The sequence below is a fragment of the Oncorhynchus mykiss genome, chromosome 4 (genome assembly GCF_013265735.2).
Source record: "Oncorhynchus mykiss isolate Arlee chromosome 4, USDA_OmykA_1.1, whole genome shotgun sequence".
NCBI classification, from domain to species: domain Eukaryota; kingdom Metazoa; phylum Chordata; class Actinopteri; order Salmoniformes; family Salmonidae; genus Oncorhynchus; species Oncorhynchus mykiss.
The window spans coordinates 2,998,499-3,016,973 of NC_048568.1; the positions used below are offsets into that span (position 1 = coordinate 2,998,499).

General features: G+C 42.2%; 1 protein-coding gene across 1 annotated transcript in view; it reads left to right on the forward strand.

The window, feature by feature from the left end:
* The window catches only part of vtg3 (vitellogenin 3, phosvitinless), a 41,035-nt gene extending 23,189 nt beyond the window's left edge, over positions 1–17,846 (forward strand). Inside the window, exons 26-28 of the mRNA XM_021599921.2 lie at positions 9,732–9,870; positions 17,234–17,342; positions 17,576–17,846. Of these exons, the coding sequence (XP_021455596.1) occupies positions 9,732–9,870; positions 17,234–17,341 (247 nt within the window). The 3' untranslated portion in view covers position 17,342; positions 17,576–17,846. The remainder of the gene's footprint in view (positions 1–9,731; positions 9,871–17,233; positions 17,343–17,575) is intronic.
* The last annotated feature ends 629 nt before the right edge of the window (positions 17,847–18,475 follow it).

The following is an 18,475-nucleotide window of genomic DNA, read 5'->3' on the forward strand; positions in this document are numbered from 1 at the left end:
GAGTGAAAACTTCCTTCCATCAGCAAGGGCATTGAAGATGAAACGTGGCTGGGTCTTTCAGCATGACAATGATCCCAAACACACCGTCCGGGCAACGAAGGAGTGGCTTTGTAAGAAACATTTCAAGGTCCTGGAGTGGCCTAGCCAGTCTCCAGATCTCAACCCCATAGAAAATCTTTGGAGGGAGTTGAAAGTCCTTGTTGCCCAGCAACAGCCCCCAAACATCAATGCTCTAGAGGAGATCTGCATGGAGGAATGGGCCAAAATACCAGCAACAGTGTGTGAAAACCTTGTGAAGACTTACATAAAACGTTTGACCTGTCATTGCCAACAAAGGGTACAGTGCCTTGCGAAAGTATTCGGCCCCCTTGAACTTTGCGAACTTTTGCCACATTTCAGGCTTCAAACATAAAGATGTAAAACTGTATTTTTTTGTGAAGAATCAACAACAAGTGGGACACAATCATGAAGTGGAACGACATTTATTGGATATTTCAAACTTTTTTAACAAATCAAAAACTGAAAAATTGGGCGTGCAAAATTATTCAGCCCCCTTAAGTTAATACTTTGTAGCGCCACCTTTTGCTGCGATTACAGCTGTAAGTCGCTTGGGGTATGTCTCTATCAGTTTTGCACATCGAGAGACTGACATTTTTTCCCATTCCTCCTTGCAAAACAGCTCGAGCTCAGTGAGGTTGGATGGAGAGCATTTGTGAACAGCAGTTTTCAGTTCTTTCCACAGATTCTCGATTGGATTCAGGTCTGGACTTTGACTTGGCCGTTCTAACACCTGGATATGTTTATTTTTGAACCATTCCATTGTAGATTTTGCTTTATGTTTTGGATCATTGTCTTGTTGGAAGACAAATCTCCATCCCAGTCTCAGGTCTTTTGCAGACTCCATCAGGTTTTCTTCCAGAATGGTCCTGTATTTGGCTCCATCCATCTTCCCATCAATTTTAACCATCTTCCCTGTCCCTGCTGAAGAAAAGCAGGCCCAAACCATGATGCTGCCACCACCATGTTTGACAGTGTGTTCAGGGTGATCAGCTGTTGCTTTTACGCCAAACATAACGTTTTGCATTGTTGCGAAAAGTTCAATTTTGGTTTCATCTGACCAGAGCACCTTCTTCCACATGTTTGTTGTGTCTCCCAGGTGGCTTGTGGCAAACTTTAAACAACACATTTTATGGATATCTTTAAGAAATGGCTTTCTTCTTGCCACTCTTCCATAAAGGCCAGATTTGTGCAATATACGACTGATTGTTGTCCTATGGACAGAGTCTCCCACCTCAGCTGTAGATCTCTGCAGTTCATCCAGAGTGATCATTGGCCTCTTGGCTGCATCTCTGATCAGTCTTCTCCTTGTATGAGCTGAAAGTTTAGAGGGACGGCCAGGTCTTGGTAGATTTGCAGTGGTCTGATACTCCTTCCATTTCAATATTATCGCTTGCACAGTGCTCCTTGGGATGTTTAAAGCTTGGGAAATCTTTTTTGTATCCAAATCCGGCTTTAAACTTCTTCACAACAGTATCTCGGACCTGCCTGGTGTGTTCCTTGTTCTTCATGATGCTCTCTGCGCTTTTAACGGACCTCTGAGACTATCACAGTGCAGGTGCATTTATACGGAGACTTGATTACACACAGGTGGATTGTATTTATCATCATTAGTCATTTAGGTCAACATTGGATCATTCAGAGATCCTCACTGAACTTCTGGAGAGAGTTTGCTGCACTGAAAGAAAAGGGGCAGAATCATTTTGCAGTATTTGATTTGTTAAAGAAGTTTGAAATATCCAATAAATGTCGTTCCACTTCATGATTGTGTCCCACTTGTTGTTGATTATTCACAAATACAGTTCTATATCTTTATGTTTGAAGCCTGAAATGTGGCAAAAGGTCGCAAAGTTCAAGGGGGCCGAATACTTTCGCAAGGCACTGTATATAACAAAATATTGAGATAAACTTTTGTTTTTGACCAAATAATTATTTCCCATCATAATTTGCAAATAAATTCATTAAAAATCCTACAATGTGATTTTCCTGATTTTTTTTTCTCATTTTGTCTGTAATAGTTGAAGTGTACCTACGGTGATTCTACTTAGTGGTGTTTTTCTTACGGCGCTATCCTAAGTTGATAACTACATGATAAGGTTTTACCAGCATGTGTGTTAACCATCAGAAGAGTGTTTTGGAGATTCCCTTCCACTGAGTGACTACTAACTGCTCTGTTGCTGTTATCAAGGGCAATTCGAATTGTTAGGTCTCAAACCTTCTTACTGACTGTGGCTGGACTGGCCGTTGCTGGCATTGATACTAGTATCCAAGGGGACCAGCTAAGCTACCAATTTATTCCATAATGTTATCCTTCACATGATTAGAGCATTTAAATAGTTGCAATGTAGTTGAGACTATTCATGGCAAGGAAGTTATTGTTATTTTGGGGGGAGGCGCAAAGTCCACTGGACTTCTTTTATGACCTGTGTGGGACACCTCAGTGATATGTCAGATGTATCCTAAGGTTATCCCCGTTGAGGGGCTTGTCCACTCCTCTCTGTTCTCTTGGGGAAGTTTACAACTTGATTTGTTTCCTGATCAGGCAGCCTCGTACAGCGCTGCACTTAGCCTCGATCCACCCCCCACTGGCCTTGACGAGGCATATCATGAGTCTGGACTAGTATTCCCGCCCTTTGTGTCTCAGGACTCCCCACCCGCAGTTGGTGTTGGTGTCCGTGGCACAAACAAAAAGATTGTGCCCTTTGTACGAGTTGTCAGCAGCTGCATTTATAGTAGATTGGCTATAATGTTTCAACCAAATCTCCTAGTGTTTGTGCTTCAAAACACCCAGTGGCTGTCGTGGCCTGCCATTCACCACAACATCTGCATGTGGCAACCGTTCCAGTACCTGCGAACTGAGACAAGGATATCTTTCGGCAATATTGCAGTGTTTCACCAGCTGGAGTCACCAGGTCAGTGGTGGGACTGACACTGTTAGTTTTATTGTAAGGGGTTTCAGTCCCCCTCCTAGCAGAAAGCGTATCATCAGAAGCAGAGTCCACTCTGAAAGTTGATGCTTTGTTTCCTGATACGCTTGTGGAAGTGTCTGAAGGACAAGATAAGTTAATCTTAGCTATGGTATCGCATGACTCCAAGGAGGAGCGAAGTTGCTCACTCACATAGAATGTTGGCTCACAATCTTGAAAACAATAGTCTATCTGGTTTGCTGATTTAATGTGACGAGACATCGTCATATCTGCTTGAGTCAGATTCTGCACCAAGCGGTTGCGAAATGTCTTTTTCCCAAAGGGTCCTGTCAACAGATGCTCCCTGTGGATGACTGTGTTGCAGCCAGCGTTAGGAGAAGACAGTGTGGTCAGTGGAGACAGCACGGTTACCTGTGACCACAATTGGTTGTTTTTCCAATCCATCAGAGAAACCAAACGATCCATCAAGTCTGCTCCGAGTAGCATGTGTTCAGTGTTGAGGCTGGTAACATACACAGGGTGAATAAGCGAAACATCTTGGAAGTATAGTTTTAGCGTTAGTCGGATTGTGAGAGGCGAGGTAGTCTGAGTTAACCCTCAAAGTTTGTCTTATCGTTCTGTCCTTAACCAACGTTTAGCTGGGTTCACAGCACTTTTGAGATCATTGTCAAGCCTGAATCAATTAGCGCATCATGGGTTAAGCAGTCTTTGAGTTGCGTTTTGTGGTCATATTCTCCACAAAGTGGAGTGATTGTTTGCAATGGCGTAATGTATAATTTTTCTTCATGGTGAAAACAGATTGACTTATCAGAGTTTGAGTGGAGTTGGCTATTGCGATGTTGTTTACATTGTGCGTAGCAACATTTGTATCTAACTCTATAGTCAAAGCCTGTGGGCTTGTTTCTTGATCGAGCGGGCCCTGGATAGAGTGTTGAGTGAGAGCGGGGGTAATTTAATAGTTTTTGTCCTCGCTAGTCATGGTGACTTATGTTTTTCGTCTTTCTCAAATGTTGCTGCTCTGTATTTCTCTTAGCAGAACGTCTTGAGAGCATCGGTCTACAATTTGATCGTCATTGAAGCCTTTTGAGCCTTGTGCCCTGACACCTTGTGTGGGTTGGGTGCAGGAAAGTAGCTGTTTTGTCATCTGACTTGGTCATTGTGTTCATTAACTGATCGTCTTTGGTCTGCAGCATTTGGACTGGAACATTATTGCTTTGAGTGTTGTTCATCAAAACAGCATACATGTTATCAATTTGCCCGCCCCTGTTTGTAGCAAACTCGCACAATTTATATAGATTTGCTTGTCATATTTATTTTTGGCTAAATCGAGTTGTTCCTGTAAAATACAATTTTGTTCCTGTAGAAGATGATTTTGTTCAAGAGTTTGTGCTTGTTCGTCATCATAAGTTTTTGCCATTTCTTTTAATTTTTCAGTTCCCAAATGCAGTTCCTCGTCAAGCAGTATCTTTTCCTTTTCTGCTTTTGGCATTAGTTTCCTGGTTCTCTCCACCTGTCCTTTCATCTCAACCGTTTCCTGCTCGTGCTTCTGCTGTGCACTGCGAAACTTGACCGATGTCAGTCTCTGTTGGTGGCCATACCTCAGGGCTAAATTCGAGAGAACCTTACAAGGCCTGCGCCTGTTGGTTTATTTTGGCGTCTGTTTTTGGCATTTCTGCAGTTTTTTTCACTTATTGCATTGTGATCTAACATTCTCAGCTCTTTGGCAAAATTTGGGATAATATCGCTGCTGATTTCAGCAATCATCCTTTCCATGGGTGAGGGTTCACCAATTAGCAGGGGAATGGGGGCCAACGCCTCTGATAGCTTGGTCATCATTATTATTATTCTTAGCGATTTGATTAGCTGTTCAGGATTCTTATGGCTTGGGGACATTTTGGTCCTAGACTTGGCGCTCTGGTACCGCTTGCCATCTATTGTTTTTATTTTTGTTGTTGTTGTGTGATTTGGATTCATCCCCTCTACCACACGGAAACCCACTAATCTACTGACGGAACGCAAGAGTTGGCTAATAACAGACCTCCATCTTATGCTAGCTTGCTCCTATGCTAGCTTGCTACCGATTTAGCTGTCTAAATCGCCGTGACCCCCAACCAACCTCTCCACTCACTGGACCCTTTTGATCACTCGACTGAGCATGCCTCTCCTTCATGTCAATATGCCTTGTCCATTGCTGTTCTGGTTAGTGTTTATTGGCTTATTTCACTGTAGAGCCTCTAGTCCTGCTCATTATACCTTATCCAACCTATTAGTTCCACCACCCACACATGCAATGACATCTCCTGGTTTCAATGATGTTTCTAGAGACAATATCTCTCTCTTCATCACTCAATACCTAGGTTTACCTCCACTGTATTCACATCCTACCTTACCTTTGTCTGTACATTATACCTTGATGCTATTTTATCGCCCCCAGAAACCTCCTTTTACTCTCTGTTCCAGACGTTCTAAACAACCAATTCTTATTGCTTTTAGCCGCACCCTTATTCTACTACTACTCTGTTCATCTGGCGATGTAGAGGTGAATCCAGGCCCTGCAGTGCCTAGCTCCACTCCTATTCCCCAGGCGCTCTCTTTTGACGACTTCTGTAACCGTAATAGCCTTGGTTTCATGCATGTTAACATTAGAAGCCTCCTCCCTAAGTTTGTTCTATTCACTGCTTTAGCACACTCTGCCAACCCGGATGTTCTAGCTGTGTCTGAATCCTGGCTTAGGAAGACCACCAAAAATTCAGACATTTTAATTCCAAACTACAACATTTTCAGACAAGATAGAACTGCCAAAGGGGGCGGTGTTGCAATCTACTGCAAAGATAGCCTGCAGAGTTCTGTCCTACTATCCAGGTCTGTACCCAAACAATTTGAACTTCTACTTTTAAAAATCCACCTCTCTAAAAACAAGTCTCTCACCGTTGCCGCCTGCTATAGACCACCCTCTGCCCCCAGCTGTGCTCTGGACACCATATGTGAACTGATTGCCCCCCATCTATCTTCAGAGCTTGTGCTGCTAGGCGACCTAAATTGGAACATGCTTAACACCCCAGCCATCCTACAATCTAAACTTGATGCCCTCAACCTCACACAAATTATCAATGAACCTACCAGGTACCTCCCCAAAGCCTTAAACACGGGCACCCTCATAGATATCATCCTAACCAACTTGCCCTCTAAATACACCTCTGCTGTTTTCAACCAAGATCTCAGCGATCACTGCCTCAGTGCCTGCATCCGTAATGGGTTAGCGGTCAAACGACCTCCACTCATCACTGTAAAACGCTCCCTGAAACACTTCAGCGAGCAGGCCTTTCTAATCTACCTGGCCGGGGTATCCTGGAAGGATATTGATCTCATCCTGTCAGTAGAGGAAGCCTGGATCTTTTTTTTAAATGCCTTTCTAACCATCTTAAATAAACATGCCCCATTCAAGAAATTTAGAACCAGGAATAGATATAGCCCTTGGTTCTCCCCAGACCTGACTGCCCTTAACCAACAAAAAAACATCCTATGGCGTTCTGCATTAGCATCGAACAGCCCCCGTGATATGCAGCTGTTCAGGAAAGCTAGAAACCATTATACACAGGCAGTTAGAAAAGCCAAGGCTAGCTTTTTCAAGCAGAAATTTGCTTCCTGCAACACTAACTCAAAAAAGTTCTGGGACACTGTAAAGTCCATGTAGAATAAGAACCCCTCCTCCCAGCTGCCCACTGCACTGAAGATAGGAAACACTGTCACCACTGATAAATCCACCATAATTGAGCATTTCAATAAGCATTTTTCTACGGCTAGCCATGCTTTCCACCTGGCTACTCCTACCCCGGTCAACAGCACTACAAACAGATTACCGAGAATTTTCGAATCCCACCCTACCTTCTCCGCTATGCAGTCTGGTTTCAGAGCTGGTCATGGGTGCACCTCAGTCACGCTCAAGGTCCTAAACAACATCATAACCACCATCGATAAGAGACATTACTATGCAGCCGTATGCAGCTGGCAATCACCACATTCTTATCGGCAGAATCACCAGCCTTGGTTTCTCAAATGATTGCCTCGCCTGGTTTACCAACTACTTCTCTGATAGAGTCCAGCGTGTCAAATCGGAGGGCTTGTTGTCCGGACCTCTGGCTGTCTCTATGGGGGTGCCACAGATTTCAATCCTCGGGCCGACTCTCTGTATACATCAATGATGTTGCTCTTGCTGCTGGTGGTTCTGTGGTACACCTCTACGCAGACAACACCATTCTGTACACTTCTGGCCCCTCTTTGGACACAAACCTCCAGACGAGCTTCAATGCCATACAACTCTCCTTCCGTGGCCTCCAGCTGCTCTTAAACGCAGGGAAAACTAAATGCGTGCCGATCACTGCCCGCACCTGCTCGCCTGTCCAGCATCACTACTCTGGATGGCTCTGACTTAGAATAAGTGGACAACTACAAATACCTTGGTGTCTGGTTAGACTGTAAACTCTCCTTCAAGACTCACATTAAGCATCTCCAATCCAAAATTCAATCTAGAATTGGCTTCCTATATCGCAACAAAGCATCCTTCACTCATGCTGCCAAACATACCCTCGTAAAACTGACTTTGGTGATGTCATCTATAAAATAGCCTCCAACACTCTACTCAACAAACTGGATGCAGTCTATCACAGTGCCATCCGTTTTGTCACCAAAGCCCCATACACTACCCACCATTACGACCTGTGCGTTCTCATTGGTTGGCCCTCACTTCATACGCATCGCCAAACTCACTGGCTACAGGTTATCTACAAGTCTCTGCTAGGTAAAGCCCCGTCTTATCTCAGCTCACTGGTCACCATAGCAGCACACACTCGTAGCACGCGCTCCAGCAGGTATACATCACTGGTCACCCCCAAAGCCAATTTGGGGGCTTTCCTTCCAGTTCTCTGCTGCCAATGACTGGAATGAACTTCAAAAATCACTAAAGCTGGAGACTCATATCTCCCTCACTAGCTTTAAGCACCAGCTGTCAGAGCAGCTCACAGATCACTGAACCTGTATATAGCCCATCTATCTACCTACCTCATCCCCATACATTATTTATTTATTTATCTTGCTCCTTTGCACCCCAGTATCTCTACTTGCACATTCATATTCTGCACATCTACCATTCCAGTGTTTAATTGCTATATTGTAATTACTTCGCCACCATGGCCTATTTATTGCCTTAACTCCCTTATCTTACCTTATTTGCGCTCACTGTATATATACTTTTTGTTTTATTTTGTTCTTCTGTATTATTGACTATGTTTTGTTCATTCCATGTGTAACTCTGTGTTGTTGTATGTGTCGATTTGCTATGCTTTATCTTGGCCAGGTCGCAGTTGCAAATGAGAACTTGTTCTCAACTAGCCTACCTGGTTAAATAAAGGTGAAATAAAAAAATAAAACCGGCTGGTACAGAGGTTGTGGATGGCAGGGCCTCAATGATGTACTGGCTATACGCACTTCCCTCTGTAGTGTCTTGCGGTCAGATGCCGAACAGTTGCCATTCCAAGCAGTGATTCAGCCAGTCAATATGCTCCTAATGGAGCAGCTGTAGAACCTTTTAAGGATCTAAGGGCCGTGTCAAATCTTTTCGGAATCCTGAGGGGGAGGAGAGGTTCTTGTACCCTCTTCATGGCTGTTTTGGTGTGTGTTGACCATGAAATATCTTTAGTGATTTGGACACAGAGGGACTTGAACCTCTCAACCTGCTTCACTACAGCCCCGTCAATGTGAATTGGAGCATGCTTGGCCCTCCGTTTACTGTAGTCCACGATCAGCTTCTTTGTCTTGCTGAAGTTGAGGGAGAGGTTGTTGTTCTGGCACCACACTGCCAAGTCTCTGACCTCCTCCCTAGAGGCTGTCTTATCGTTGCTAATGATTAGGCCTACCACTGTTGCGTTATCATCAAACTTAATGATGGTGTTGGAGTCTAAATGGTGCTGGCCGTTTTATGGGCTCCGTTCTGCGATGATCTTAAAAACATTTTTTAATAATGTTTCCCCCATCCTTCTCTATGACCAAAAATGTATTCTGGACATCAGAACAGCGATCACTAACCTCAATTTGGATGAAGAATTCTACTTCAATGACAGGACATACTGCTCACCTGGGACCAGGCCCTTATCCCCGACACTCGGAAGCGGAAAATATGGTAATGTAAGGCCGACGTGGGGGCAGCCTGATAAAACTATGGAGGTGTTCTATTGGCAAATGTACACTTACTGGAGAACGAACTAGACAAGCCCCTTTCCAGACTATCCTATCAACGGGACCCGAAGAACTGTAATATCCTATGCGTCAAGGACAGCAGTTGCGCAATCTCTAATTTTAAGTAAGTATCGAGATTCTGCTTGCCTGAGTTAGAATACCTCCTGATAAGCTGTAGAACATACTATTTACCAATACAGTTTATATCTATATTTTTCGTAGCTGTATACTGACCACCACAAACCGATGCTGGCAGTAAGACCAGACTCCTAGTGGCTGGTGATTTTAATACAGGAAAACTGAAATTTCAATTCCATTTATCATAATATATGTATTGTGCATGTCTTCTTGTTTTTGTATTTTCGTGTTTGCTGTGTTCCCGCCTTGATTGATGTATCGTGTCACTAACGCCTTGCTGCTTTTGTAATGCAGGGCTCCCTTGTATAAGAGACATTTCCCCCTGCTTAAATAACAGTTAAATATCTAAAATAACTACATTATCTCTTTCTCCTTTAGTATTGAGAAGTACATTCCAGGCATGGCATTCCTTTTGGGGTTTTACCAGAAACATGCCACAAATGCCAAACATGAAGTTTCTGCATCAGTTGTTGCAGCAACAGCAGGCAGCATTGCTACGACGATCAAGCTCCCTGATGTGGGTAATACACTAACATTGGTTATAAATCTGTTTTTTATCCATAGTAATCTTTTCTAAGACTCACTTTATAAAACGTTATAATGGCTTATAGAAAAAGATAAGTTTATAAATGCTTTATGAATTGTTATAAATGTTAACCATTTAAATGTAATTGTAATTGTTATCCATTGTAATAAGGTTTGCACGATTAATACAATTGTTTCATGCTCAATATCCATATAGTAAGAGGCTGCGATATTTTGAAACACCCCTTCTGTAACAAAAACATAATATTTTGATTTATTGTTCGTCTTTTGGCCGCTTCCCAGTCCCAATCCCACACACACCAAACCCCACTCGAGCAGGTAGTTCCTCGTGCTCGAGATTCACTCTGCATTTATGGACTAAAAAACAGCACACACTCAACACATTTTTCCAAACAAGTTTATCACGTTGCTTCTTATAACTCTTAGGGATAGTGAGACGCTAGCGTCTCAAGTGGCCAATAGCCTCGGGAAATGCATAGCGCCAAATTCAAATAAAAAGAGATAAAACTCAAACTTTCATTAAATCACACATGCCGGGTACTCAATTAAAGCTACACTCGTTGTGAATCCAGCCAACATGTCAGATTTAAAAAATGCTTTTCGGCGAAAGCATGAGAAGCTATTATCTGATAGCATGCACCCCCCCCCCCCCCTGAACCACCTGAACAAGTTGTAAACAAAATAATTAGCGTAGCCGGCGCTACACAAAACGCTGAAATAAAATATAAAACATGCATTACCTTTGACGAGCTTCTTTGTTGGCACTCCAATATGTCCCATAAACATCACAATTGGTCCTTTTTTAAAATTAATTCCATCCATGTATACCCAAAATGTCCATTTATAAAGCAGGTTTGATCCAGAAAAAAACAGCTTTCCAAAACACAACGTCACTCCAAAAGTTGCCTATAAACTTTGCCAAAATATTTCAAACTACTTTTGTAATCCAACTTTAGGTATTTTTAAACGTTAATAATCGATCAAATTGTAGACGGGGCATACCGTATTCGATAGAGAAAGTAAACAAAACATGCTCCTTTTTCCCTCTTGCGTAACAATCAAAAGTGTAATGTGTACCAGGATGTGCCTCTACTTCGTTTCACCAATGATTAACTTCAACCCAATTCCAAAGACTGGTGCCATCCTGTGGAAGTCGTAGGAACTGTAAAATGGGCGCTATCTAATTTCCCTTGACAAAGACAATTGAGGGAACTGTCAGAGGGAAAAAAATGTTTTATTCTGAACAGTTTTTCCTTGGGATTTTGCCTGCTACATAAGTTATGTTATAGTCACAGACATGATTGAACCAGTTTTAGAAACTTCAGAGTGTTTTCTATCCACACCTACTAATCATATGCATATAATATATTCCTGGCATGAGTAGTAGGAAGTTGAATTTGTGCACGCTAACAGAAAACTTGAGCATTCATAACTATTAACCCCCCCCCCCCCCCCCCCCCCCAAAGTCAATACTTTGTAGAGCCACATTTTGCAGCAATTACAGCTGCAAGTCTCTTGGGGTATGTCTATAAGCTTGGCACATCTAGCCACTGGGATTTTTGCCCATTCTTCTAGGCAAAACTGCTCCAGCTCCTTCAAGTTGGATGGGTTGCACTGGTGTACAGCAGTCATAAAGTCATACCACAGATTCTCAATTGGATTGAAGTCGGGGCTTTGACATGGCCATTCCAAGACATTTAATTTTTATGGCTTGGGGGCAGTATTTTGACGTCTGGATGAGAAGCATGCCCAAAGTAAACTGCCTGTAACTCAGGCCCAGAAGCTATGACATGCATATAATTGGAATATTTGGATAGAAAACAGTCTAAGGTTTCCAAAACTGTTAAAAGTAATGTCTGTGAGTATAAAATAACTGATATGGCAGGCGAAAACCTGAGGTAAATCCATCCAGGAAGTGGGATTTTTTATCTAATGGGATAGGACCCAGATTGCAGTTTCTATGGCTTCCACTAATGTCTTTAGACATTGTTTCAGGCTTGCTTTTTTTAAATGAAGAAGAATGAGAGCTGGTTAGTGAACTGAGTCAGTGGACTGAGGAAGAATGCAGAGTTGGTTTGTGCCGGTGACTGAGTAAGCACCCTTCGTTGTTTTTCCTTTCTATTGAATACACTATTGTCCGGTTGAAATATTAGCGATTATTTAGACAATTGACAACCTGAGGATTAATTATAAACATCGTTTGACATGTGTCGACGAACTTTACCGGTACTATTAGGATGTATTTGTCTGCATGTTTTGACCGCCTTTGAGCCAGTGGATTACTGAATAAAACGTGCAACAAAACAAACAAGTTTTTGGGACATAAAGATGGACTTTATTGAACAAAACAAACATTTGTGTAGCTGGGACTCTTGTGACTGCAACCATATTAAGAACTTCAAAGGTAAGTGATTCATTTTTTCGCCATTTCTGACTTTTGTAATTCCTTTACTTGGTTGTAAAATGTTTGTATGCTTTTGTATGCGGGGCGCTGTCATCAGATAATCACATGGTATGCTTTCGCAGTAAAGCCTTTTTGAAATCTGATAAAGCGGCTGGATTAACAAGAAGTTCATCTTTAAACCGGTGTATAACACTTGTATTTTTTTATGAATGTTTATGACTAGTTCTGTATTTTGAATTTGGAGCTCTGCAATTTCACCGGATGTTGTTAAGGTGGGTCGCTAGAGGAACGGCTGCGCCAGAAATGTTAAATGTTTCCCCTTAAACCACTTGAGTGTTGCTTTAGCAGTATGCTTAGGATCATTGTATTGCTGGAAGGTGAATCACCCTCGCAGTTTCAAATCTCTTGAAGACTGAAACATGGTTCTCTCAAGAATTTCCCTGAATTTAGCTCCATCCATCATTCCTTCAATTCTGACTAGTTTCCCTGTCCCTGCCGATGAAAATCATCCCCACAGCATGATGCTGCCACTACCATGGGATGGTTTTCGTGGGGTGATGAGAGATGTTGGGTGTGCGCCAGACATAGCCAGCAGAATACCAGACATTTGCCAGCAGCACACCACCCTGCTGGCTTGCTTCTGAAGCTAAGCAGGGTTGGTCCTGGTCAGGCCCTGGATGGGAGACCAGAAGCTGCTGGAAGTGGTGTTGGAGGGCCAGTAGGAGGCATTCTTTCCTCTGGTTTAAAAACAAATATCGCAATCCCCCAGGGCAGTGATTGGGGACACTACCCTGTGTAGGGTGCCGTCTTTCGGATAGGATGTTAAACGGGTGTCCTGACTTCCTGAGGTCATTAAAGATCCCATGGCACGTATCGTAAGAGTAGGGGTGTTAACCCTGGTGTCCTGGCTAAATTCCCAATCTGGCCCTCAACCCATCACAGTCACCTAATAATTCCCTGTCACGCCCTGGCCTTAGTATTTTGTGTTTTCTTTATTATTTTGGTCAGGCCAGGGTGTGACATGGGTGATTTATGTGTCTGGTCTTGTCTAGGGGTTTATTAGATTTATGGGGTTGTGTTTAGTAGAGTTGTCTAGGAAAGTCTATGGTTGCCTAGAGTGGTTCTCAATGAGAGGCAGGTGTTTATCGTTGTCTCTGATTGGGAACCATATTTAGACAGCCATATTCTTTGGGTATTTCGTGGGTGATTGTTTCCTGTCTTTGTGTTTGTTGCACCAGATAGGGCTGTTTCGGTATTTTCACGTTTCTTGTTTTGTATATTGTTCTATTTTCATCTTTCATTAAAGATGTATAAAGATAACCACGCTGCGTTTTGGTCCTCCTCTCTTTCACCAGAAGAAAACCGTAACACCCCCGTTTACAATTGGCTCATTCATCCCCCCTCCTCTCCCCTGTAACTATTCCCCAGGTTGTTGCTGCAAATGAGAACGTGTTCTCAGTCAACTTACCTGGTAAAATAAAGGATAAATAAAAATGGGATTTTTCATTGATGGCCAAAAAGCTACATTTGAGTCTCATCTGACCAGAGTACCGTCTTTTGCATGTTTTTGAAGTCTCCCACATGCCTTTAGGTGAACACCAAACATGTTTGCTTATTTTTTTTTCTTTAATAATTATTAACCAACTCTGACTCCCAGTACCAAAACTCAAAATGTGTCCTCGTTTGGGAAGAAACAAGCCTGAATCCTTGAACAAAGACTGTTGACATCTAATGGAAGCCATAGGAATTGCAATCTGGGAGCTGGAATTGCATATGCCCCATAGCTTTCCATTGTAAGAGCATGGGCTATCAAAAAGAAAATGTACCGGTTGGTTTTTCTTTGGATTTCCTCCTAACATATCAATTGTGTTTATATACAGGCCAGTACCAGCGGTGGAGTATATCAGCATTGTTAGTTCAACAGCTTGTTTTTAACCAGAGAGAAAAAGGCTATATTCTACAATAATTGGTGAATGTACCATTTCAAATTGTTCCTACTCTGTCCCAACCATCTCCTCCCTTACTTCGGCTGTCATGCCAAAGAAAACGGAATTCCAAGTGCTCGCTGTATTGCAACAATGCAATTAGAATGATCAATCAATCAAATGTATTAATAAAGCCCTTCTTACATCAGTTTGTCACAAAGTGCTGTACTGAAACCAAGCCTAAAACCCCAAACAGCAAGCAATGCAGGTGGAGAATCACGGTGCCTTGGAAAAACTCCCTAGAAAGGCCGGAACCTAGGAAGAAACTTAGAGAGGAACGAGGCTATGAAGGGTGACCAGTCCTCTTCTGGCTGTGCCGGGTGGAGATTATAGCAGAACATGGCCAAGATGTTAAAATGTTCATAGATGACCAGCAGGGTCAAATAATAATAATAACAGTGGTTGTTGAGGGTGCAACAGGTCAGCACCTCAGGAGTAAATGTCAGTTGGCTTTTCATAGCCGATCATTCAGAGTATCTTTACTGCTGTCTTTAGAGAGTTGAAAAAACAGCAGGTCTAGGACAAGGTAGCACCTCCGGTGAAAAGGTCAGGGCTCCATAGCAGCAGGCAGGACAGTTGGAACTGGAGCAGCAGCACGACCAGGTGGACTGGGGACAGCAAGGAGTCATCAAGCCAGGTAGTCCTGAGGCATGGTCCTAGGGCGCAGGTCCTCCGAGAGTGAGGGAGAGAGAAAGAAAGAGAAAAAGTGAGAGAGTATACTTAAATTCACACAGGACACTGGATAAGACAGGATAAATACTCCAGATATAACAGACTGACCCTAGCCCCCGACACAAACTATTGCAGCACAAATACTGGAGACTGAGACAGGAGGGGTTGGGAGACAATGTGGCCCTGTCCGACGATACCCCCGGACAGGACCAAACAGGTAGATAGAACCCCACCCACTTTGCCAAAGCACAGCCCCCACACCACTAGAGGGATATCTTCAACCACCTACTTACTATCCTGAGCCAAGGCCCCTGTAACAGGGTTTGAGGCAGAGAATCCCAGTGGAGAGAGGGGAACCGGCCAGGCAGAGACAGCAAAGGTTGCTCCAGTGCCTTTCCGTTCACCACACTCCTGGGCCAGACTACGCTCAATCATAGGACCTATTGAAGATATGAGCCTTCAATAAAGACTTAAAGGTGGAGACCGAGTCTGCGTCTCTCACATGGATAGGCAGACCATTCCATAAAAATGGATCTCTACAGGAGATAGGCCTGCCTCCAGCTGTTTGTTTATAAATTCTAGGGACAGTAAGGAGGCCTGCGTCTTGTGACTGTAGCGTACATGTAGGTATGTACGGCAGGACCAAAATCAGAAAGATAGGTAGGAGCAAGCCCATGTAATGCTTGTGGGTTAGCAGTAAAACCTTGAAATCAGCCCTAACCTGAAGTTCATTTAGTTATTTATCCGGGTAGCTGGAAAGTAGAGCATTGCTGTAGTCTAACCTAGAATTGACAAAACCTTGGATTAATTTTTCAGGATAATTTTTGGACAAAAATATTTTAATTTTTGCAATATTACGTAGATGGAAAAAGCTGTCCTTGAAACAGTCTTGATATGTTAGTCAAAAGAGAGATTAGGGTCCAGAGTAACGCTGAGGTCCTTCACAGTTTTATTTGAGAGAACTATAGAACCATCAAGATTAATTGTCAGATTCAACAGAAGATCTCTTTGTTTCTTGGGACCTAGAATTAGCATCTCTGTTTTGTCCGAGTTTCAAAGTAGAAGATTTGCCGCCATCCACTTCATAATGTCTGAAACACAGGCTTCCAGGGAGGTAAATTTTTGGGCTTCACCATGATCATTATAATGATCATCCATTTCTATGATTCCAAAAGTTTACTGAAGTGTTTTGATCTACACTGAACAAAAATATAAACGCAACATGTAAAATAAAAGATCCAAGAATGTTCTATATGCACAAAAAGCATATTTCTCTCAAATGTGTTTACATCCCTGTTAGTGAGCATTTCTCCTTTGCCAAGATAATAAATCCCCCTGACAAGTGTGGCATGTCAAGAAGCTAATTAAACAGCATGATCATTACACAGATTAACATTGTGCTGGGTACAAATAAAGGCCACTCTAAAATGTGAAGTTATATCACACAACAAAATCCCACAGATATTTCAAGTTTTGGTCACAGATACCTTAAAAAATTGCCCTCACAATGGGCCTCAGGATCTAGTCACAGTATTTTGGTGGATTCAAATTGCTATCGATAAAATCCAATTGTGTTTGTTGTCCATAGCTTATGGAGCGTGCAATTGGCATGCTGACTGCAGGAATGTCCCCAGAGCTGTTGCTAGAGAATTTAATGTTAAATTCTCTACCATATACCACCTCCAACGTTGTTTTAGAGAATTTGGCAGTACATCCAACCGGCCTCACAACCGCAGATAATGTGTATGACATCGTGTGGGTGAGCGGTTTGCTGATGTCTGCCAAATTTTCATTGTGAACAGAGTCCCCCATGGTGGCGTTGGGATTATGGTGTGGGCAGGCATAAACTACAGGCAATGAATACAATTACTTTTTGTCAATAGCAATTTGAATGCACAAAAATACCATGACGAGATCCAGAGGCCCATTGTGAGGCCCATGTTTTTAAGGTATCTGTGATCAACAGATGCATATCTGTATTCCCAGTCATGCGAAATCGATAGATTCATTAGACGCTAATCTATTTCAATTGACTGATTTCCTCATTTTCAGTAAAGTCTTTGGAATTGTTGCGTTAATATTTTTGTTCTGTATATAATCCCAAGTAAAATTGCAATTTGATTTGTTGCCAATATTGTGCTGCCCTAATTGTAATACAAAATACATGCTTACTATTTATTAATATTCTTTATGCATGCTCATGGCCTTTATTATAAAGTGTTTCTAGCTGTTTTTGGTGCTTTTCTAACAGTATGTTTTTGTCATTACATCAGTTGACAGTATATCATCAGGAGATCGCTATTCCAATCCAAGTGACCGATTTTGAGGACGGTCAACAGTTAATGGGAAACTCAACATTGGAGATGCATAAAGAACTATAAGGTAAATTACAATAATTGTTTTTGGGCTGAAAAAAATGTGTACTGAGCTCAATTTATAAATGTACAGGTGACATTTATATACTTGATATGGATTGTTCTTAACGCCCCATTATTCCCCCGTCTTACTTCATTGGTGTTGTGCTCAAAACATCAGGGGCCTTTGTTTTTTAGCATAAAGGTTATGAATCATGTTGATTGTTTTACTAGTCTTACCATTTCCATTGTGTACTGCAGAAGGACAACTAAAGGAACAGAAATCCATGACCATGCAGTGAATCTTTTCATCAACAATGAGGCTAATGGCATACATTGACATTTCTAAAAAGTGAAGATCTGGAGAAGGCAGACCATAAGTCTTATTTGTACAATAAGTGTTTTTGTGTTAAACTTTAATTTGGATATCATATCTGAAATCAAAATTTTCAAACGTCTACCTTCTTTCACTTGAGAGTTTGCCTATTGATGTGAAATAAAATGGTAATCTGCATCATTCAAATTCTTTGAACATTCATTATTTGAAAGAATGTCGGTTTCATGAATATGTAAACATTCCCAAAATTATATTATTCACAGATATTGTGAATATTAATCAAAATGAGATCCCAAAGTATAACTAGAATATTTGATTCCATTTTATGAAATGACACAAATGGAATCATGTAGTAACCAAAGAAGTGTTAAATAAATCTAAATATATTTTACATTTTAGATTCTTCAAAGTAGCCACCCTTTGCCTTGATGACAGCTTTGCACTCTCTTGGCATTCTCTCAACTAGCTTCACCTGGAGTGCTTTTCCAAAAGTCTTGAAGGAGTTCCCACATATGCTGAACACTTGTTGGCTGCTTTTCCTTCACTCTACGGGCCAACTCATCCCAAACCATTTCAGGAGCAAACCAGATGGGATGGCGTATCGCCGCAGAATGCTCTTGCAGCCGTGCTGGTTAAGTGTGCCCTAAATTCTAAATAAATCACAGACAGTGTCACCAACAAAGCACCCCCACACCATTACACTTCCTCCTCCATGCCTCACGGTGGGAACCACACATGCGGAGGACATCCGTTCACCTATGCTGCATCTCACGAAGACACGGCGGTTCGAATCAAAAATCTCAAATTTGGACACGTCAGACCAA